The sequence below is a fragment of the Topomyia yanbarensis genome, chromosome 1 (genome assembly GCF_030247195.1).
Source record: "Topomyia yanbarensis strain Yona2022 chromosome 1, ASM3024719v1, whole genome shotgun sequence".
Taxonomy (NCBI): domain Eukaryota; kingdom Metazoa; phylum Arthropoda; class Insecta; order Diptera; family Culicidae; genus Topomyia; species Topomyia yanbarensis.
The window spans coordinates 164678758-164703208 of record NC_080670.1 but is presented as its reverse complement, the minus strand read 5'-3'; the positions used below and the strand labels follow the sequence as shown (position 1 = coordinate 164703208).

Genomic DNA, 24451 nt, shown 5'->3' with positions numbered 1-24451 from the left:
GGAAGACCAAAATCGGTAGGACTACCGATAAATCGGTAGGTCTGGCCACCCTGATTCGCGGAATAGCAAGCTTCCCTTCTGTGAGCCGTGGGTCCAACTAGCGGAAGTCCAATTAAAAAGCGGTCCAGTTAAAAAGTGTCCAACCAGCGAATTACGACTTTATTTCGGATGAAATTTCTATGTGATCAGCTGTCAATTCACACTCACCTACTAAACGAAATCTTGGCGGTATTGACGAGAGTATGGTACGTGTAATGGAAAAGTTGTAACGACGATGTGCATTTCAAATAGTATTGACGTATTGAAGCAACATCGTCAATACTGTGTATTGACAAAAGTATTAAACATGTAAGGGACGCTTAAAATAACAAGGTCTGTCCTTATGTTAATGAAGTTTGGTAGTCGCTGACATAGAATAGCCTCTGTGTTAGAAAATTCAGATTGGGCATGTGAAAATAGTACTACTTGAAGAATTCCACGAAGTAAAATCACCAGTACGAATAAACTTGTGCTAGTCTGGACAACGTTCGTCCTACTCCATCATTCCTCTTTCTTGACCAAGGCACTCTTCAATCTCACACATCGTCTTACAATTATGAATGTCAAATTTCACTCTCTGGGAAGGGCTTGACGTACTTACTAAGTCGATTGCCTTATATGCAGCTAATCCACGAAATCGTCGAATTAAGATTTAATTAAACTTTTCTTAAGGATATTGTGATACTACTTGTCCTTCTGAATTTAAACCCATTTCTGCTAGATATTTGTTTAATACTCCACTCTTAATGTAGCTTCTAATGTTTTGTATCAAATATTTACATGTAATGTTCTAAATAAATACTATACATGTAAGCAACTTACCTAGAAATAACAGTAAAAACTTATCTCTACACTAATATCGTTTACTGTCCTAACAAAATACATTTGACAATACCAACTGCCTGCAGTCTTTTTTCAGTAATCGTTTTCCCTACACGAATTTTCAAAACAAGTTCATGTTAAAAACTGTTGTGCCACCAAATTCAGAGAGCCAAAGAAATCTAATGTACAAACTCATTTTGCGTAACAGGCAGATGATAGTTTTGCGGTTCCACGATCACGCTGGTGTACTGTGGCCCATTGTGATGATGGTGAAGTTGTGAGTGATGATGAGGATGATGATGACCGTTGTTGCCATGAGGATGTTGTTGCTGCTGCTGCTGTTGATGATGATGGTTGGTTTTAAAGTCGTCTAAAAAGCCATTATCATGATGGCTGTTGTTATTATTGTTGATGTTTTGATTACTACTACTAGTTGTGCTGGTAGCAGCACCAGATGGAGCAGCCGAGCCGCTACCAACCATGCCATGCTGATGGTGTAGATTATGATTGTTTAGATTACTGTGGTTGCCGTTCAGCTGGCCATTTGAAGGAGTTCCATTGCTGTTGTTGTTGTTGAAGCAGTTGATTCCAAAATGCTGATTGATTTCGTCATATGACGACTGTTGCTGTTGTATCAGGGACGTATTAGGGATGTAGGTGGCGTGCAGATGAGCTTCGCCGTCCGAGCTACTGCAACTGTTCGAGCTGGCAGAGAACGGTCGTAGCATGTTAGAGTTGTCCGCCTGTGGATCGTACGGTTGATAGAAGGGATCGTAGTACGAATCAAGGAATTCGCTAGGTGTTCCTTGGGACATTGACTGGTTTGAGTCCATCATGAAACCAGCCTGACTGCTGTATTGATGTTCGTAGTCTTGGTTGTTCTGCTGTGGCTGGTGCATGTTGCTGCTCTGAACCATCTGCTGGAGGCTATTATCGTCTTCGAAATTATGCAGTTGCAGGTAGTTGGACATTTCCTTTACCAGGAGAGGGTTGTGTGGCGGTAGAATTGGTGTCTGTTGTTGTAGAGCTGTAGGCGGTACCGGAGGTTGATGCTGCTGTTGTGTGATTTGTATTGGGATATGCTGCGGTGGCGAAATTGGTGTCACCGAAGCTGCTACTGTGGCTGGAGTAGCGGTCGGTGTTTGAATTTCCGGCTTCGGAATCATTGGTCCCTGAATCTCGTTCAGAAGCAGTTCGCGAGCTTCCTGATCACTGCAAAGAGAGAACCAAATGAAATTTACCGGGTTAGTTATTGTAAACGACAATATGGAGGCAATAGAGCATCTCTTTGAAGGAATGTACAACACTGAGAAGGAAACCTTTGTGAGCTGTGAACGGCTGGTGGATTACGATTCAATTAGTTTGTATTGTGCCTTGCTACTCTAGTTCTGATAGGTGGAAAGTATAAACCGACTTTAAATCATCCGACCGAAGCTCTTTCGTGATTGGTTCCCGCTAATTTAATGCATCGAGCTGCAAATCTTGAACAGAAAGAATACTAACTAGTCGCATGCTGCTATTCAAGCTTTTCGGGTGCCTTCGTTTCGCGAAACTGCATATAATCACTTGGAGAGAAGAAGATGATTAGGATGCGGCTGCTTTCGCTGTTACCTTTAAAGCAGGTAAAGGGTAAACACCCGCTATGGACTGTCAGTCGCTGGTGGATGACGGCAGCACTGGAGCTGTCAAACAAAAAACCGCATGGTGGTAAAAATGCGATTTTATTGACGGATCGCTAATCCCAAGAATCTTGATCAATGAAATGGGTCGACCTTTGAGCCATTTAACTCTCGACTCTCCTCTTGCTTTCCGTTTCCGTCTATTACGTCCTCATTCAGCTCCTGTTTCAGCGGTGAACTCACCCTACTCCGACCGAAAGCTGAGCCAATTAGCTCTCATTTTTGTCACGCTATAGTCGGATAACCCACGGCGGTGAATCTAGCCTACTGTAAATTCACCGGCGGCAGATTTGTCCCTATACCCATGTTCGTTTCCGTGAGTCAATTAGCTTACTGCTACGTCACGATCTACTCGATCTAGTCCACGGCGTTGAATTTATCCTACTCAACGGACCAGCCAGTGGGTGCTGAGATCTGTCCAGCGGTTGCAGGTGAAGCGTAGATTCCGGTTCCCTGGCGTGCTGGCTCCTCCCACTGCTAGCTGTTCACCGCAAGCTACTCGCTCTAATTCCCGGCGGTGGATTTAACCTGCTCACGAGTGACCCGGTAAAATGTTGAGATCAGTCCGGCGATTCTGGTAGAGTCTAACGTCCGCTTCGATCCGAACCCGGTGTTACGTCGCGCACTACTCAACTGGTCCTCGGCTGTGGAACTAATCTACACCGGCGGAGTTTCTCGGCGGCAGAATTTATCCCGATATCCGATTTGTGGTTTCATGGCGGCTTTCTAGGCGGTGATGCTACTTTGTTAGTATCTTCACCACTTTCTCTGCACTCGTGTTTACTCTGTTGACAACATCCCAGATATGCTCGTCGTGGTACATCTCTTCCACCATATTGTCAAATTCGAACTTTTTCGAACCTAGGGCATTCGAAGACCGCATGTTCCGGTGTCTCTTGCACTTCACACACTCCGAGCAAAGGGGCGACGAAGCATATCCAAACCAATGCAGGTACTTCCGGATGCATCCGTACCCGGACAAAAAATGCATCAAATGGAAGTTCACCACTCTATGCTTCCAATGCACACAAGCCGACACATTTGGTATGAGGCGGTGGGTTCACTTTCCTTTCTCCGCGTTGTCCCACTCTTGCTGCCACTTAGCCAACGAGTCCGCTCTGACAAGTCTCCTTGAATTTCGTGCATTCTTCCGATGGTGGCATTTTGCGTTCTCAACCAGAGTGATGCAAATGGGGATCATCTCGACCATTACGCATACCGCGTCCGAAGATATCATTCTGGACGCGCTCGCCAGACGAACAGCCATTAGGCGAAACGTGCTTGTCAAGTTCGTCTGGTTACGCTTTTAATTCTGCGCAGCAGCTCAGGCCGGTACGCCATACCTCAGTATTTAGGATGAGACGCCCACCAGACGACGTTTCGAGCTGCATCTTGCTCCTCTAATGTTCGACATGATCCGTACTAATTCAAATATATAGTCGCCATAACTGTTGTAATTTAACCGAACGTCGACCATCACACGTGTCCCTTGACGCTGATCATGGCGCGCTGGATTTTGTACGGTTGCTGACCAACACTACCTTCGTCTTGTGGTGAACCAGCTGTCTCTTGGCGTCAGCCATCCAGGGTTCCACGATGTCTATTATCTTAGCTGTCCACATCTCCACCTCCTCAAGGGTCTCACCGGTTATCATCAGGACAACGTCATCAGCAAAGCCGACAATCTCGTCTACCATTGGCAGTTCCAGTGTTAACACTCCGTTATACATTATATTCCAGAGCGTTGGGCTGAGTATGGAGCCCTGAGGTGTTCCCGCCGTAACCCTAATCGACTTCTGCCCCATGTTTGTCTCGTAGACCAGCACTCGGTTCTGAAAGTAACTTTTCAGAATCAAGCACAAATAGTCCGGAAACCACATTCTGTGCAACGCTACGGCGATAGCCATCAAGCTGGAGCTGTTGAGCATATTCTTCACGTTCATCGTCACCATGGCGCAGTAGCTTCGGCCCTTCTCTTTTGCTCCGATGTTTTCTTCGCGTTCGCGATGACTGCGGCGGCGTCCACTGTCGAGATCCCTTTCCGGAAGCCGAACTGGCTCTGCGATAGTCTGTTATCACTTTCAGCGTAGGTCGTCAGCCTGTTGAGGATGATCCTTTCCAGAAGTTTATCAAGAGTATCCAGCAGGCTTATAGGACGATATGCTGCTGGATCTCCTGGTGGTTTTGGTAGCAGCACCAGCTCTTCTCTGACTGCCTCAGATCTTGCGTTTTCTGACTTTCAGGCAGGCAGTACGGAAGATGCTGAGCTTTTCGTTCCACTAATACGCCGGACGCCGGTTCTTCCTCGGCATTGATACGTCACACACCCTCGCTAATGTTTCCGACAGTTCATCGGCATTCGAAATTGGAGCGAGGCTGTCAGCACGAAGTGCTTTAACAAAAAATCCTTGTTGAAATCCTTTATTTTCCAGTTCCGCTCACCAGTCGTCATTCTCCGCGTCACAATGCAATTCCGCCGACCAATGGTGTAGTAGATCGCTTGGTGATTGCTATGTGTGTACTGCTCACTAACTCGCCACTCCACGGTCCAAGTGTTAAAATCTCCTTTTATAACAACCGACGTTCGCCCGTATCTACAGTAGGGGAGAATAGCAGCTACATACGAATACGCCGTAGATCCTGGCAATCCCGAAGCCTTCATGTGTGACATCCACCACCTATTGGACAGGGAAACCGCCCATAACTTGGATTGTCGCCATCCCTGCAGTATCCACCACCCAGTCATCATTATCGAGAGGAACATTATACGGCTCTGCAATAATTGTAACGTCGCACTTCGTTTCTGTTGTTCACTGACACAACAGTTCCAGTGCATCATTGGCCTGCTTCCGCCTGTTTGTACTGTGGGCATAAGTAGCCTCTAGTCATATGATCTTTTCCGCCTTCATTTGCGCAGACCAACCACTTCGGTCGCTTTGTGCAGTCTCTAGCAATGTATCCTTTCTTCCCACATTTTCTACACACTACACCTCTCCGTTTGTTTAGTGGCTCTAGGGATCAATCATACCTAAGCTGACCAGCTCTGATGAAAAATTCCGTACACCATTCTGCAGCGAAACGCAATCGTTAATCACGGTCAGGCTCACAGTCCGCATGGTGTACAAATTTTTGGATTTTTCATCAGAGTTGGTCATCTTAATCATAACGAGCACATCGACCATCCGATTGTGATCCTACCGGTCGACATAAGCTTGTTGGCTGCGGTTGGCGATAAGCGTATCACTGCTGTCTGTGTGCCACTGTACGCCTTCCTCAACCTGATCGATATCTGCTCTTCTTGCATTGCTCTATTAGTGCGCTCCTCACTTCGTCTTCCGTTGTGATCTCTTCCAGATTACTGCATTCGATAACTGCTTCCTGAACATTCGCTTCTCCTCCCACCGCTTATGCCACGATTTTCCAATAGACCGAGCTCTTGATCAATGAACCAGCAACTCGCCTTTCTGAGTGCGCCTGGTTCTTACAACGTTCTCCCCCAGCTCCTTCAGCTTGGGATCTTCTCTCACCCTTTTGAGGATCGCAGCGTACGTCACGACGCGGCCAAAGACTTTCTCTCTTGACTTTCTTTCGCGGTCTTTCACCTTCTTGAGCTTTCTCAGTTTCTCCTCCTCTCTTGGTGTTTCCCTTATTCTTTTCACAGCACGAGAATACCGGTCACTCTTCGGCGTCTCATGGGCTTCTGCGTTCGCTATCTCTGTGGTCTTCAGCGTCTTTTCGGTGCTTTCAGCTCTCTCTAATAACGCCGTTGGTTCGCCTTCTGCTGCTGCTGCGGCGGATTTGATGCTAATCACTAGATCTGTCCGTGCGCGTTGCCCTTGCTTTTCACAAATTGATAAAGTTCTTCGTTTTTTTTGCCTCAACTTCGTCACTTTAGATAACCTAGACTGCTGGTCTTCTGGGGTAATGCTGGGTTTCGGCGTGCGCACCTGAAACCCTAGCAATCCCATCCCCCTTTCCTTAGCGTCCAACTGATTTGTCGTCGATCGTGCTCGGTATGGTGTCCCTGGGATGCTCTCGCTGCAGCTGCTGGTGTTGATGCGGTTCTTCATGGGGTATTACGTTCAGAGCCGGATTGGCGGTAGTCAGGCGCGTTCAAGTGAGCCTACTTCCACCGGCTAAGGTGTCGGGTTTAGAACCCTAGCCAGTACCATTAACCCATAAGTCCATTACAAAGATTTTGTAAACATTTCAGCAAACGTAGAGCCTCGCATTTAAAAACAAAATCAGCACGGAGGCGAAGCTGAGCATATTGTCTCTGCGCTTATACACGGGTTCATTCTTCTTTCTACACAAGTTTCCCAAATGTAGATAACTTTGTCAGAGTCCTTAGTAAATTTGTTTACGTTTATGTTTATGTTGTTTTGAAATATATTATAGTCGAGTTCCATTTTTGAAGTCAATCGATTGAACAACATTGTTGCAAACAAGTTGTAATCAATAATTAGGCACTCACCTTAACACATAATTAACGCTGACGATGCAGTGGGGCCGAGATGAGCGGGTATTGTGCACCACGGTGGCATACGACTGAACCCACGTCCATCCGCCTCCCTTTGTCAGAAATCGGTAGTACTTCGTCGTCACTTGTCCCTTGTACATCACTGCGCAGGGAAACAGAACAATGCAAGAGAAACCGAGAACGAGAGAGAGAGAGATAGCGTGAAAAAATGATCTCAATGTAATTTGATCCGCCCCCTATTTTATCGCTCATTAGCTGGCGTGCTGCTGCGCTTGTTTATAGCAAACAACAGATACCGAGCCGAGCCAGACCACTTACAAATTTGGTGAGAATACCGCATGTGCAGGATATCGGACGCATGAATATACTGGTACAGTGTTTTCTCAATCAGATCCTGCGGCTCGTATCCAGTCAGCTGGGACACCCTGAAAAACATAAAAATAACGGCTATGAGTGTGGGGAGACACAATAAGAAAACAATAGCCTAGCTAACAGAGCAAATAGCAACGACATCCGATCGGAAAGGTAGCTCTTGATACAAACAAGATTTGACACGTCCCGCGGATTTGATTGGACAAACAAAGCAACCGAAGGCGAACAAAAAAAATCCTTCCGGTCGTTTGCACTTCTGGCTGTTGGCTGGCACGGGACGGACCGAATTGTTTACACTTGCTCTCTTCATTCGGAAGCAATTTATATACATAGTGGTGCACTATCAAATTACTGTCATGCATTATCTTTTCTACACGGTTCGTATTTGCATACCTAAATACTAATGTTCGGATACAATAGCGTCACTTACTTGGCGTCGAGGAAGATCAGTTTCAGATCCATGCTGGCGCGAAACATGAACATATTCTGATGCAGCTTGATTTCCGTGATTGCCGATGGGGGCAGTGAATGACCGACGGCCACCAGACCGAGATTCTGGATGCAGCTGTGCCCGTCGCCGTAGGTGCTATCGCCGGGGTAAATCCGGGCCTTCAGATAGCCGGAACAGTGGATGACCTGGTACCGAATGAAACGGCCGCGGGTTACTAAGAATTCACCAGAGAAAGTATTTTTTGTATATGCTATATGAAATATATTTTTTTTCATCTCATAACGCTCGTGTCTGTGCATACTAATTCACCCTATATAATGTACCTGGTAGGAACCGCGTGCAATGCTACGATGACTACAATTTAAAAGTTAATCAAAAAGTGGAATATGTGAACACTTTTCATTTTTTGTTTCGCGGTTGGTATGGGATTGAAACCGTTTGATCTTACTCGCTTTTAACGAACCAAGATGGAAATTGAATAATTGATTAATTACACGAGTGATGCTTACTTATACAGTTGAATGCTAATTTTTTCCCCTGGTGGAGCTTATTGTGACGAGGTTCACCCCTTTCGTGATGCTAACCAACGCCTCGAGAATTGTTGTTTTATTATTGTTTTCGTTTGCATGGAAGAAGATGAAACATGAAACTTCTGCCCCAGTCCAGTGCCAACATTGTATGTCTCGATTGAAGTGCTCTCGATGTTTGGGCATATATGTTTTGGTTCCAAAGTCACGTATAATGACTTGTTTTTACAGCGAACGTTCAGCGATTCTCGTTATGAGCTACTGTTTTAAGTTTCAAGAGGTTTTCACTGCACCATGTTTTAAGTAAAGTAATTTTTGTTCGACCTCTGCGTTTGGAATAATTGTCAATCTCGGTTTATTATTGGTTGTATCCTACGGATGTCTAACCATCATGTATTGCTAAAAGTTTTATGAACACAACGCCCTCGATAGCTGAGGCTGTCAGAGCACTGAAGAATCTAGGTCCGCAAATCCAGACTACGAAGCCAGTGAAATAGCTGCAGCTTGTTTTTCGGAATATTAATTGAGCTGATGCGAAGTCCAGGTTAGTGGGAAGTGTTCAATACTATTTACATCCAGTTGTTGTGGTTTATGACACTTTCCACAAAAAAAAAGATGTAAACCGGATACATTTTTGTTTTGTTTGGGAATTTAACGCTACAGTATATGTTACAGTTGGGTTTTTGATTTTTTCCAATGCAGCTGACGTCAAAGATACGTAGTCGAAAATCATTTGCAATTTTTTGAATACAAATCGACGATTAAAATTTTATTCATAAAATATAATTATTTCGACAACATCTCGCATTGAATTACCTTGCTATTTGCTGGGATAACTGTCAAAAATGCTAACCCACGTGGTTAAATTCACTGCCAAGGAAGACCGATAGTGTCGAACGAGGACGTGTTTACATTTTCGTAGAAAGTCAGTTAAAAATTATTCTGATGTTTTAAGGGTTGAACTTATGTATTGCCATCTTTAGAAAGATGAGCTCAATCGGTTTATGTAATAAATGAAGAATTTCTTTTAATGACCCAATTCAAAATATTACGGTGAACTAAATCTACAACATTTTGTGCAGATTCATTTACCTGAGGAATTTTGTCATCCTCTGCTCGTTTTCTTCATCGTCACATAAAGCCACTCGCAGATTCGTCGAATTCATACCGCGCTTCCTTCTATAGTCATCGTATTTTCTGCAGTAGACGATTACGAGACGGACCTCTATAATGATCCAACAGCAGTCGCACCCTGATGCCGATGTTTTCTTCAGAATTAAATACACTGAATCCCTGGTATAAAGACTCGCTATCTAAATCGTTTGTTTACCATTTATCTAACAGGGTCATTTCAATCGAGCACCTCCTCCTTATCGGAGAGAACCTGTCTATTCTACGACATACATTTGCTAATAGCGGCGTCGGGTGTATCCAGAGACATCGTGTAGTCGCACCTGGATTCCATTGTCTTCAATGAACGCGGAGATCTTGACACTCAACAAAGTGTTTCGTGTTATTACGGGCAACAAAGAGTTTCTGTTCCTGCTTAAATTTTATGAGTACAACCTTTCCAGCATGGTTGTATTGAATTATATACATTTTATACTCATCAATCCTCATTTACCTCTTCAGCAAGCGCTCCATCTCTCAATTTGGCGGTTTACTTTTAACACCACTCATAACCGCTCAAGGCTATCCCGATCGCTACAATACTTTTTGTGGCCGATGTCTTGACTAGTTAGAAAGAACCTTACGTTGGACAGTTATACTGGGTAAACAATTTTGATTATTGGTCCAGTACATCACTTGCAGCTCGATGACGTATGCAAGCGTCTTAGGATCTTTAGGATAATACCGTAGTGATGTAGACTGTGTTACGTGTGTTAACCGGGTATGCACTATTTGTTACCGGGTAAGCATTCGCTATTCTGGCGAACTATCGCAGTCAGTCCACTTCATCGGCTCGAACTTTACTTGGCGAAGCTCTACTTCAGTGGACGCAGATTCACTGATTTCGGATACCTGATTTCATTTGATTCACGGCGTCTGCTCTAGGAACAGACCTGGATTCCAGCATAGACTAATTGGACGATGTATGATCAATGATCATGGCTTTAATTGCTGGATTCAAGGATGCTGGGATGTGTTAGCGTCTATTGCCCATGAAAATCTGACCGAGTCGATCGTGAGCAGTACGTTATTAGATTGTGGTATGCAGTTTTTGTTGTTTTTATTGCAAACGATTCAGCCAGGAAAACACTTTATTGTGGTGGAAGACCAATCGATATTCTTCAAACAATCCCGGGCCTACTGCGTTGTCGCCATTCGATTCGTCGGTATAAATTGAGTAGTTTATGTCCTTTCTGCTTGCGTTATATGCTAGGGTGCGCTTTTTCATATTTTGAACATCTTGCGGCAATATACATGAAACTAGAGCTTCTTTATCACGACACATAGATGTCCGCACCATAAAATATCCTCATCCCAGTTAATTACATCTGAAATGATATTCGTAATATGGGCTGATTTACGATGGAATTCAAACCAAAGGCAACAACCCATCCTGAATGAATCGGTTTTCGAATCAGTTGTTACATTTGCGCTTAAATTCTAAAAGAAAACATTCCGATTGCAATGAGTTGGGAATCTACTGTCAAAACGAGTGAAACAGAGTTGTGAGAGAAATAGTTTCAACTTTTCTTGGTGGAAACTAGTAAGTAAACTGTATGGGCGCAAACAGTTTTTTTAGATTTTATTTGGAAACTTTCAGGTAAGTATATAAATAAATTTCTACAAACTCTTCCCATATTTTTTCCGCATCAAATGTGTATCCATATTACAACAACAATATTATAGTTTCTCCAAAATCCCAAGTTTTAATATCTTTCCCATACATTTAAATTAACGTTAGCCACCAATGAAGCAGCGCCATCTCTTGAATATTTTCATGAAAGTATTACCTAAATTGCTCTTTCTTCCCTTGCACTTTAAGAAGGATGTCGTCAGCGGTCGATGAAACCATCCGGAAGAAGGATTGAATTTCGACGAGGTGTAGGATAACTGAGAGCTCATAAGTTTGTGTCATATCATGTTCCGACTGAAACATGTGCGTTAAAAGCCCATCAACGTTTACCTGGAACGTTCTCTCTGACAGGAAGCTGGTTAGCATGTTTATCATGTTTCCACGTATCAGGCAATTTCGTAATGTTCGTAAGATGCCATATCTCCAGGTGGTGTCATAGGTCTTGGACAACTCTAGTGATACTATAAGACAATGTTTGATTCGGTGGTGATCTCTCCAGTTCCGCGAAATATGTGTCAGTTTCCCATCCAGACCTTGAGGCATGTTGTCGATTGTCAAGCAGCCCAGTCGATTCTATCTCGAGAGTTACTCGTCGATGGTTACATCCGGTTGAATTCCTTCGCCATACAGCTCTTACATGGTTGTAAAGCAGATGGAAAAGGGAGAAGTTCCAAGATGGTAGTTTTCATCGACAATGGCAGTCGTTGAAGATTTGAATGACCGATGTTGTAGATATTATTAGACTAAGGTGACAAGTTTCAGCGGTTTCGTTCACCCTTTTACTTCTCAATTTGAAACGATGGCTTGATAGTTCTTCAGTCGCTTTTTTACGTTTGATTGTGACTGGATGATGCCGACTTCGTCCACCCAACCAGTTGACTATCTGCCACATCTCCGACGTAGTTAAATTTGGGGCTATTTTTGTGACGAATTCCTTCCGCGCTTGTTTTTTGGACTAATTATTTTGCTATCATCCGGCCTTCCTATAAGTTTTTCAGGGCTTCAGGTCTTTGTGGGCCCTCCACTTCGACACGTTTCATTACTTTGAGTGCTTTTATGGCTGCTTTTGTCTCTGGACATCACCAGGGGACTACTCAAGCGTCGACGCTGTAGCTGGTTTGGGATATTACAATGTTTGAAATCAAATGATCGACAGAATGATCGATTATAGCGTCATATAGTAAGTCGTATAGCGCTGGTGGTCAATCGTTCGTAAGCTATCGTTCGCTTGATCGTAAATCTATCGTTGCCTTTTCGTTGGAATATGTGAAAACCCAAGAATAGAAACGGTTATGGGCCGGTGTTATGGGTTTCTACAAGCGTTCGCCAGATAAATTTCCAGGCCACAGTATCGAAGCAGATTGAGAGGTCGATAGCTGAAGTAGCACCGATATCTGTGATGACTCGTGACTACGATTCTCTGTTGAGTATAACTAGCTGTTCCACCATCGTTTTCTCAGCCATGAATTATTCTAATATGGTTGATTTATTGGATTTCCAGTATATGTGTTGGGTGTTGAAGTTATCTACCACTAGCATAGGGCGTGGAAGCAGTTCGAGAATGTCACCTAGTTGTTCATGGAACTGTTGGGTACTGGAAATAATGTAAATCGATATTACTGTCATTTGTTGTAGTACTTGGATTCGCATTGCGACCAAGGTGAAAACCGTTGTCGAAAACGATGTTGGTAGTGAACCTGGCCTACGATTTCTTGTACTGCGTTGGTTCCTGGACGTTTTTGGGCTGATTTCAACCGGAAGATCAGTACGCTCTGGTACTGTTCGGGTTGTTGCGATGTGTCTACGTCGGCGAAAAGCCATGGGAATTGCGAGAATTGCATATATGGGAGTTACGGACTGTCCTCTTTCTCCTGTTCAATTCTGTCATTGCGAAGAGGGGAAGCTACTTTTTTCTGTTCTTACTCGAACAGATTACTCGTTGGATTCATACTGGTACAATCTGCTTCAGGAAAAACCAAGAGTGTCCGTTTGCCAGCTGCTGTCTAAACTACTACCCGATTACTTCCGGAACTACCGCCAGTGGCCGGCAGAGGAAAGATTGTGAGTAGTTTTAATTATTTTCTGCTTCGACACCGGAGTGCTGCAGTAATACCGGTCGCAGTATGAGTTTCTCGATTAGTCTTCTCCGGGCGAAAGCAAGGGGACATGTGAAAAATGAGACAAGCCAGATATTCGCGAAAGTATGTTCAACGCACCAATTCCCGCAATAAGATTTCCAAAATCAGAACTGACCTGCGGAACGTCCAGCCACACAATGCCAAGCATAACAGATCGTGGGGGTCAGCAACTTACGGTGATTTCAGATAGGTTCGTGGTACAAAAAAGGTTGAGAACCACTGGTATAACTATTATGTTCAAAAATAGCGACTACGATCAGCACTGTGGGAAGATTTTGTGTAGTTCTGCTAATCTCCTATCGGTTTTGGAAGGAGTACTACACTTTCATTCCTTCCACGCCGATCTATCTCGTGGTTTCGTGCGTAGTTTATCTATATTAAATATCGAATAGACTGGCTAGGGAGCGTTTCTAATCTCAATTTCGTCGTGTTAATAATCCATGCGTGTGATTTCGTTGGTCGTTGGCTCAGATGATCTGGTGAGGTTATCTTGGGTTTGGTGATCGGAATGTTTTGCTTCTGGAGTCTTCTTGGTTTGGAGCCGGTATTCATAGCATACGAGTTGTTTCTGGATCTCAACATTAGTCCGGTTGTATTTTTCGTTTGCTTCTGATTTCTGATGTCCTGCTGTTTATCACGGATGGCAACTTACTGTCTCGTCTGTTGAATGTATGTCATCATTTGATCGATTTTCTCATCTATTCGTCTAGCTTTTTATAAAAGTTTAGTTAAGCGATATAATTTTTATCGGAAATTTTCGAACACATAAACTTACTACAGGTCTGTCCAATAGAATTCACAGAATCCGAAATAAACGTTTTACTACACTGCAGCGGCAAGAATAAATACACTAAAATAGCGCGCGTATGACAGTTAGAGAGTGTATGAGAGTTAAGAGAGAAAAAAATACCTATGACGTTTCGACGTTGCACTGTTAGAGCTTGTTCAGGAATGTTTCAGTTCTAGATTCATAATTTTGACAGTTCTATAATATAAAACTAAAAATTTTAAAACCAGAACTTGCTGTCTTCAGCAGCAGTTTTAGCGGGTGTTCTGTTCCGTTTAAAATTCATGACTTCCATGCCTTCAGCGTTACTGCCTTCAAATTTAGGCTTAAGTGCTGAGTACTCTCCATGTATTTAAAATACAGTTCTAAAGCGTGTTTTAAAATCAGCAACAAAGAGAACGGCGTCGTATAGCATTTTAAAATTGCAAAATTTTCTACTTTGAAACTACTGGAGTTAACTTGGTATGTAATTGTCTTAAGTACGGATTAAATTATATTTCTCAAGCGTAGTACAGTCGTGATTCGCTGTTTGGGCCACACCTCTGTCCAACTAACGAATTTGATTCGTTAGTTGGATCGACTGAGAGATGTCAAAAACTCTCCAACGTTAGTAGTGTAATTGCATCTATCTCTAATATCGATTGTCAAAGTAAGTTTGACATAAAATTTTGACATTCAGATGCTTTTTAGTTGGACAATGGTTCAACTAGCGGAGGTCCAACTAAAAAGCGGTCCAGTTAAAAAACGTCCAACCAGCGAATCACGACTGTATACAGTCGTGATTCGCTGGTTGGGCCACAGCAGATGTCAAAAACTCTTCAAAGGAGATGTTGGCAGTGTAAATGCATCTGTTCACATCTCTAAATATTGTCAGATTGATTACACGCAACCGTAAAAAAAACCTACAGAATAAGTTCTTTTAACTTAAATTTAGGTACTTTTGAGCTGTGCGTCGCTTTCGCACTTATTAGTGTTGTCAAAAACAAAACGAGAGATTCGACTCAGTCGAGGTCTTCCGTGCAGTAAGGTACTTTTAAGTTGTTTGGGGTATACTCAAAATTAGGCAAATTCGACTGAAATTTAAGTAAATTAAACTCAAGGTTGAGTTATTATTTTTGCCGTAGTTAAATGGAAACTACCTTCAACACGGTTTACCTAATTTTACCTTCCTGCACGATACCACGAGATTGAGTCAAAAGTACTGAATTTTAGGTAGTTTTTCGGTGGCGTGTAGGCAATCCATTGGACGTTTGTTTGCCAATTCAGCGGTGGGTTCTGTCAACAAATCTACTCCTGCGAACAGAGAAACTCGTCCGACAAACAACTTTCGTTAGTCCGATGCGTTTGATGTTGGATCGATCAACGATATTGTCGGACGTCGCATCCCTCGGAGTAACGTCAGAATAAGTGAACAAGAAATAATCAGCTGATCAGAAACGTCTCATGGATTGCCTAATTGTAAAAGTAAATTTGATGAGATTTTGGCTTTCAGATGCTTTTTAGTTGGACAATGGTTCAACTAGCGGAGGTCCATCCAGCTAAAAAGCGGGCCAGTTAAAAAGTGTCCAACCAGCGAATCACGGCTGTATACACTGTTGTTCATAAATCAGTTTAGTAGTACGTAGTTTACGCTACGACGTAAGTGATATATTTACAAGAAAAAGGACATATCGTAAGGTGGCCAAATGTATCAAAGGCAGCAAAAGAACGAATTGTTAAGCCTTAAACTCGTAATAATCAATACAATTTCTTTTTTTCCGTGATTTAATAAGTGTATGCTCACAAAACTTCAAATTATATTTTTCTTGTTTGATTAAAATACCAACACGAAAACTCTGCCGAGATATGCAAAAGTGCCACATTTTCGAAACATAACGATCCGCAACCGGAAGAGCAAAATTGTATAATCGAAGCAAAACACTTAAACCGGAATGCGTACTCAGCGTCGTATACATACGTTGAGTGAAGTGTATTCAATGTGCATAGTAGATAACAAAAACAATGGAGCTTACCTTATAGCCGGAAGTGGTGAGCCCGGCGTTCCGCTTCGCCAGTACGCATTTCATCCGCAGGAAGAACGTACGCTCGATTTCGATTGTTTGCGACTGCTGGTGCTGGCTGAAGTGATGGTGATGATGATGGTGGGGGTGATGGTGATGGTGCTTCGCGTGGTGGTGATGCTGAGGAGGGGCAGCCGAAGCAGCATGATGGTGTGGGTTCGGTAGTAAGGGGATGTTCGCTGTCAGGTGGGGTGGTGGAATTTGCCCGGTGGAAGGTGAAAGACCCGGGGGTACCTGGGGTGGGGGACCTAGATGGGGTTGTACGGGTGGAGGAGGAATACTAATGCTTGGGGATAACGACGGAGGACAGCTGGTGTTTTGGGGAGGTGATTCCGACGGTTGCCCTTGACTGACTAATGTTGCGGCGGGAGGAGAGCTGCCCATTGGATACTGAGGAAGCAGTTGAACCGTTACCGTTGCTGCTGGTGGGGGAGGTGGTGGCGGTGGCGTCGCAGATCCAAAAATGTTTGGCTGCAGTGAAAGTACCGAAATCATCTCATCCTGGTCGTAGTTGTGGATGTACTCGTAGATCGAGTTGCCCGTCAGTTCCACCTGACTGAGGCCCAGATGCACTGAAGCTGTCTCGGAGATGTACATTATCTTACCGTCGGGGGCAACCACAAAGATGAACCCATCCAGCGTTTGCAGCAGATGAGAGCCCAGCTCTTTGATGGCCAAGTCACGGGGATTGCTGGGCACATGCTGCGAACCCCAAGCGTCCCCCAGACCTGTGAGAGAATAATTAGAAAAGAAAACAATCTCGGCGTTAAGTGGTATTCATCATCGTCGTTGTCGCCGGTTTGCTTCGTCATTAAATGCATGGTAGTCTGATCCACTTGAAAATGTGTTTTTATTTGTCAGCATAATTTTTATCACTTTGTGCGCCTATTATTTTCCCCCTATTGTTGTACCCTGCTCGGAGGGTGCGAGACATATACTTGTATACAGCAGCAGTAGCAACGGAACTGCAGGACCCTATTAGCGAGCTCAGCAGGAAGTGACGGGATGTAGGCGAACGTATGCTCAAAGGACTAGACTAGAATAACAAGAAGCATACGCCACCACCGTCGCACAAATTGTTCACCGTGGAAAAGGTTCACTGGAGGGTCGATTTTCCCTTGCGGCATTTTTCCGCCTGACGGTGGTTGAATTGATGTAATTGTCATTTGAAGGGCTGGTGCACGTTCCCATGTATAATGTTATGATATGAAAGTAAAAACGAATCAGTTTAAAGTATTCTCGCTCTAGAAAGTTTGCGTCAAATATTAGGTTTGATTTATGCGACTTTTTTGCTAGAAAGAACAAATTCTTAAGACTTTAGGTTCGTTTCAGTACCAGGAGAAACTGGAAGTACTCTGGAGAAAATCGTTCCTGTACTCTCGTCTTCTATTTTTTCTTCTGGTAGCTAACCGGAGTAAAAAGGAGCAAGTATTTTTTGCTTCTGTTTACTCCGGAGTGGCTTCCGTGTACTGGAACAAACTTTTTAAAACCATTTCGTGCAGTTGATATTAGGTTCTTTACTGGCACAGTTAACCTCGCTTTTCTTGACAGTTCACTAGTACTGTTTACATGGACTTAGAAAATTTTTGTGGACAACTAGATTCGTTCGAAGCAAAAAGCAAAGAATTTTTCTAAGTCCATGTAAACAGTACAAGCGAATTGTCAAAAATGAACACTCGAGTTCATTTGTGACGTCAGCGTAAAGTATTCAATTCGGCGTGGTAACTGCATAAAACCACGATTCTACTGCAACTACCCAGTCCAACCAGCCGGAATTTGATTAGGTTAAGACCTCGGGAGTTTCATCGCGGATTTTGAACCCGGAAAACTTTCCTTCGCAATCTCTCCAAACTATCAAAAGCACGATAGTATTTTAAATCACCAGCTGGAACAGTTTTAAGTAAACGAAAACATCGATTTTTCCGTCGGAAACCATTCATTTTAATTTCAGTTTTGTTTCGTCATGCGAAACAGTTCGACAGTCAATACAATCTGGCTGAAATGCAACAGGATTCCGGATAAACATGAATGAGACATTTTCTGGCACATTCGAATTAGAATACCGACACAACTGCCTTTTCCAGGTAATGTACACACAAAACCGGTAGAGCCGAAACCAATTGGAATCAAGAAAGTAGACACAGAAGTAACTGTGGCTGAAACGTGTCCAAAATTATCTACTGCTACTAACCTATTCTCGTGTAAAAAGTGTGCTTTATTAATTCGCGATGCAAACAAATTGTACATTGCGAAAATCGTTTGATCGGGGCCCCTATTAGGTTCTTTACTGACGCAGTTAACCTCACTTTTCTTAACAGTTTACTAGTACTGTTTACATGTGTGGACGACTAGATTCGTTCGAAGTAAATCCCAAAGAATTTTTTTAAGTCCATGTTAATTTTCCACAGGCGTACTGTCAAAAATGAACATTCGAGTTCTTTTGCATCAGCGTAAAGTATTCAATTATTATTGAGCCGCCGTCGACCCGCCATCGGAAGTAAGCGAATCGGTGATCCACTCGTTTGCCTGGCTTACTCAAACATAGTGGCTATCCTTAGTTTAAGGACAGCACGCGTAAAAGAGATGTGGCGTAGCCACATTGGGTGGCGGTATCAAAATAAAATTGGCAACCCTAGCAAAATGTAAACACAAATGAACAGTCCGGATGAACCTATCATCAAATGACATTTCGACGAGTTTTGATTGGAGCCAATAATATGGGCCCGTTACCGGAAATGTCCTAAAACATAATCTGGAAAATAAAAATTTTCTGGCAACGCTCTAGCTCCCCGTTGAACTCTAACGATTTTACCACCTGGGCGCCAGTTTGATGCTACAGAATGAATTTTGTTAACATTCGACGAGTTTTGATTCGAGCCAACATTTTTCTAAATATTTTTGCTTGTTTAAAAAAACTCATGATGAATCACCCTTGACAGTCGTAATTCGCTGGTTGCTTACTTTTTAACTGGACCGCATTTTAGTTGGACCTCCGCTAGTTGGACCATTGTTCAACTAAAAATTATTTTAATGTCAAAATCTCATGTGAAATTCACTTTGACAATCAAACTGACAACAGTTAGATATGTTAACTGATGCATTTACACTACTAGCGTCTTCTTTGGGGAGTTTTCGACGTATATCAGTTGGTCCGACTAGCGAATCAAATTCGTTAGTTGGACAGAGTCTGTGGCCCAACCAGCGAACGACGACTGTAGTTGTATTTCAGTAGGAATCGGCAGAAACATTTCGGAAACGCATCAAAATATTTCAATTTAGATTCACGTTAGAATCATTGCGTTCAATTGAACCCAACTGGAATAGCACTGGGTTCCAGAATAGCGAAACGTTTTCTGTCCGCTTTCGAATCAGACTTTTTACTGCTTTAGAAAGAAATGCTCGTTAAATAATTCGCGTAAAAATGGTTACGCCCAAATGCAACTGAGATCCAGTCAATTTGGAAAAAAATCAATTGTTTTTCAAAGAATCACCGAAAGCTGGTGCTTGAGTGCAGCCGGAGTTTATTTTTTTATAGATTGAATCTATCTACAGTCAAAAATGAACCATCCGGCTATCGAAAAATTAACTGACTAGAAGCCAATACCTCTTTTTATAGATTGTCAGGTAAAATTGACGACTAAGAAAAACAAAATTCATGGATCTGAAAAATGGATAGAAATTTCAGAGCGAATCAGTTATAACCTAAATCTAAACTGGACTTTCCGTGAAAAGGAAATTCACGTAAAGTGATGAATTCGTCTCTGTGTTTACGGAGGATAATCGATTATCGATGTCGTGGCTCGTGAACAACAGCAGCGGCGAACTATTCCATGATGAACTGTCAAGTCTATTTTAGCTCTCAGTGAACGTGAACTCAACTTGTACACGAATGTTTATTCAAATATGTATCGCTCTTTTTGCAGAATATAATGTGACAAAACTAAAAAAAACCCATCCATTTATTACAAAAAATCTAAAAGAAATCCTTTTCAAAATAATGTTATTCATATTCTCCGAAGTTTTAATATATTTCACGGTGAAGTGAGTTTACTGTGTACATTTTAAGGCCCATTTACAAAAAATGAACGTGAACTTGATGCGCGTCAAATTGTGTTTTCAATGTCTAACTTATTAGCGCATAAAAAATGATGAAAATGGAACTAAACGATACTTTATTAAATACATAGCGAATCCATGCACAATTATTAGATATAGTTGAATCGATGTAATAATATTCATATTCCCCGATCATTTTAAATATTCCACAGTGAAATATGTTCGGATATTTCACTTGTTCGCCGGGAGTGTAAACGCGACGATGGACGGTGTGGTGAATATAAATGTCATCGCTGTTTACTGTTCGAGGGAACGTTCGCTTCCGAATACCAGATTGCATTCTGACAAACTGTAACTGCAAGTTGAACGTGAAATAGCTGCAACTGTTCACGACATTGTTCTCCGTGAACAATGTAAGGAATTCAACACATGTTCACGTACACATTTACGGAGAGTTTAAATATGGCTTCAGGAGACGAATGAACCATGAACGGATCTGACAATTATATTCACCACTTCCTATCGATTCTATTCACCGTCCAGTTTACACTTCACCTATTTTGCCTTGAAATATAAAGCACTATGTGGCCTCTCGGTGGAAATGGACGTGAACATTTGTTGAATACCTTTCATTGTTCACGGTGGATGCCGTCGTAAACAGTTGAAGACGCGAAAAACGACTTCACGTTCAACTGTCCGAGATTACAGCTTGTCAGAATGCAATCTGGTATTCGACGGAACAACAATCACCGTGAACAGCGATGACATTTGAATTCACCACTCCGCATCGATTCGGTCCATTGTCGCGCGTTTACCCAGTGAGCAAATTTTCTGGCAGAGACAGCTCTGCTAGATTTCTGTAAGTCTTGGTTTGGCAGCCCTGTTAGATTTCTGCGCGTATCCTGTCAGGTTAGTTGAGCTAGGGCAAACTCAGTTTCGCTCGCGTTTTCTGGCAAGTTTCGACAGGAACCGAGCAAAACCCTGGCATAACTCGGACATAAACTGTGTAAAAATCCTGGCAATTCCTACCTGGTAGAATTTAGCACGAATCGAGTAAAACATCTGACAAAGATGTGGCAGGAAGCGTGCAGAGATCTTGGCCGTACATTTCTGGCTGAATTCTGGATAAAAGTGAGCAGCATCGGTTGGTTTAACCGCTTCTGTCAGAAACGGTTGTTGCATTTGAGCTAATTCGTTGCCAGAATTCTCGCACAAATCGCGCAAAATGCTCGCAGAAGCTCTGCCAGCATCAATTTCACTTTGCTCAACTTTTGCTAACTTTCTGCTTGCCACGCTGACCGGGTACTCTCGCGGCGAACAAGGGAAATATCCACTGCGAACTTTTTTCATTGGCGGAATATTTAAAATTATCGGGAAATATGGATATTTTTGCTTTGATTCATTCATATTGAATAATGGTGTTTGTTCTTGCCATCATGAGTGAATTTGATGAAAAAGCGCTGCTTCGATCCAACACCGCGGTTGTTGACTTGAGATTTTGTTCTACACGACCAAGTTTCTATGAGCTGGAACCTTTTCTGAAGGTGAACATAAAGCTTAGGGTTAAGGATGTTACTTACACACATAGAAAAATGAAATTACATTAGACGTAAACAACGTAGCGACATATTTTTCTCTCTGATATTGCGTATTTTACCCCCAAATAGACTCACAGCAAAATAATTTTGTCACACGAAAATATTCTCACACCGCATCTACCATAGTTTGGTTGTTGCGATGGCTAACAAAAACAACATTTTATGCCCTCTCTAGGATTGTGCATAAGATATTCGGTTTGTTTACTTGCTGTCGCCCGTGCAGTTCAACGTGAGAATATTTAGTTTGCTGCTTTCAAAATGTGCACGAAAGTCTATCTACAGACGAAATGGGCAATCATATAATTTTATATGCTTTTATATGTGAAATACAATATTGTGATTTCTTTTATGTAAAACTCAGACTGAATGAACTAGGGAAAAGCGCACAACTCACATTTTTACATGAATTTGAATGTAAATTTATGTGAATTGGGGACGCTCCTTTTACGTGCACCTTGCAAGACGTAAAGTTACAAGACATTTTTTGCTGTGTATCTTCAGTATCAAGTGACGGTGTTGAAATGTAGATTCCACTGTATATAGAAAAGGACTATACAGATGTAAGGCTACATGATTTGTCATCGCGTACTCCCCGTGAATCAATTAAAAATCATATGTCGCAATTCGAAGAAGTGGAATCTGTCACATCTGTTACTTGCAGAAACTTATTCCCGGGTACTCCTAACGGTGTTCTTGTGGTGAGGATACGGGCATAAATACTTATTCCCTCTCACTTGACTATACAATTCAAATATAACGGAGCTAACATTAAACAAACCATGCTATGCACCCTCGAAGGGCAGACTCCTACGTGCAGGTACTGCAACCAGACGGCACACCATGGAACACCTTGTGCGGAAGATGCTGAGGAGAATGCATCACAACCAATTAAATATCTTCGACAACCAATCCGAAACACGCCCTTCAATACCATCACCAGAACCACAGACGGCTGCCAATTTGTGGCTGCTGTTCAGGCCATAATAAGAACTGTGAAAGCAACAAACGATGCTTTAGAATCAACGGCTAGGACCATCGGCGAGAAAGCTAATACCAGTGGCAACGGCTTTACGCTCGAGACCCGTAAGGGTTATAGAAAAGGAGGAACATCTGATCGTGAACATGAAGAGACGATGATGACATTTACGGCAACAAGAATCGACCCACAAGATACACTAGCCGAGCAGATAAATAGTTCCCTGCCACGAAAAAAGGGCTCCCCGCATAATAGAATCGCATAATCGCTTGGACGAGACCGGAATAATATTTATTTTTATTTATTTTTATTTTTACATATTGTAATTATTTAATAGACCCACGGCTCTGTTAAGTTACCGTTATGAGGCGTGACAAATGAAAGAATTACAAAAAAATAGTCCATAAAGGGTGTCCCACATCAAATTGACCAAAAAACGCTAAAGAAAATAACCCATTGGGTATTTTCTCCTGAAAATTTGAGTAGAAGTAGTTTAAAGTGTATTGTTTATACTATATTTTTATCGCTGTCAGTTTTTCGAAAATTGGACAAAATGGCATCACCCGAAAAGCAACGTCGCGAATTTATTAAACTTTATTACAAAACTCTGAGCATCGAATGGAAAGAGAAATGCGGTTAGAATGGACGTTCCATTAGTGATCAGGATCACAAGCGTGTAGTGAAAGCGCTTAAGCAGAATCACAACACAATGCAATCTATCCAATTCATTCGTTCAAAGAGTCAAGAACCGGGGTGAACTGCATACGTACAAAGTGCATAAGGCTCCAAACCGTGACCAACGGCAAAATACGTTGAGAAAGTCACGGGTCCGGAAACTTTACATGCAGATGCTGACGAAGCCTCATGCAACTTACGTCAAGACAGACTTCTGACAGCTTTCGGTGCTGCTGTTCTTTATCGCCCAGCGCAAGTTTGATGTTGCGGAGCAAATAAGGAAGTAGAAACTTTCAAAGTTTGCTCATAAATACATGATTTGACAAGCGATCTGCTCATGTAGCAATCGGTGTGCACCGTTTGTGACTATCGGGACTGTAAGCGGGGAGATCAACTTCAAGGAGTGTCTTCAGAAGTGTCCGGAACTAAGGCCCATCGAAAAATACTGGGTAATTATGAAGCATGCATTACGGAAGCATTCCGAGGAGGTCAAATGTGAGGAAGACATGAAGAAAAAGTGGGTTTCCGTACAGAAGAAGCTACAGTCAGAAGTTTTACAGAGCCTATTGAGTTAAGTTAAGCGTAAGGTGCGAGCGTACGGTTATGGTATTGAAGTTGAATTAAAAATAAATATGCCAAAAGCTTCCCTAATAAACATCTTATGATCCAAGAGCCTAACGACCTGTTCAGGGTATCATCCATACAATATGTGGAATCGTTGGACTATATGGGTTAAAGCTTGTGTATAATGTTTTTTGTTAGGGTTACTAGTGGGTTATATTTTATTGCCTATTTTTTTATTTTATATTTTATTAAATTTGAAAACGATCGGTTTGAGTTGTCCGTGGCGAGCTGCTGTGTGAGATTTTAAATCCGCCATTTTTATTCAGTTTGAACTTATGTTGAATAAGTATATGTTCAAAAATACGCGAATAAATCAGTAGCTGATGAGGAGACCCCTCTAATGAACTTTAGTTTAGTTGCATCA

At 42.4% G+C, this 24451-nt stretch overlaps 1 protein-coding gene across 3 annotated transcripts in view; it reads right to left on the bottom strand.

The window, feature by feature from the left end:
* Positions 1-764: 764 nt before the first annotated feature.
* Positions 765-24451, bottom strand: part of LOC131680189 (protein single-minded) — an 82854-nt gene continuing 59167 nt past the window's right edge. For all 3 annotated transcript variants that reach the window (XM_058960916.1, XM_058960921.1, XM_058960912.1), the window contains exons 3-7: positions 16111-16886; positions 7823-8028; positions 7339-7445; positions 7015-7162; positions 765-2073 (exon numbers count right to left, since the gene is read on the bottom strand). In XM_058960916.1, coding sequence (XP_058816899.1) covers positions 1041-2073; positions 7015-7162; positions 7339-7445; positions 7823-8028; positions 16111-16886 — 2270 coding nt within the window. In that variant the 3' untranslated portion in view covers positions 765-1040. The remainder of the gene's footprint in view (positions 2074-7014; positions 7163-7338; positions 7446-7822; positions 8029-16110; positions 16887-24451) is intronic.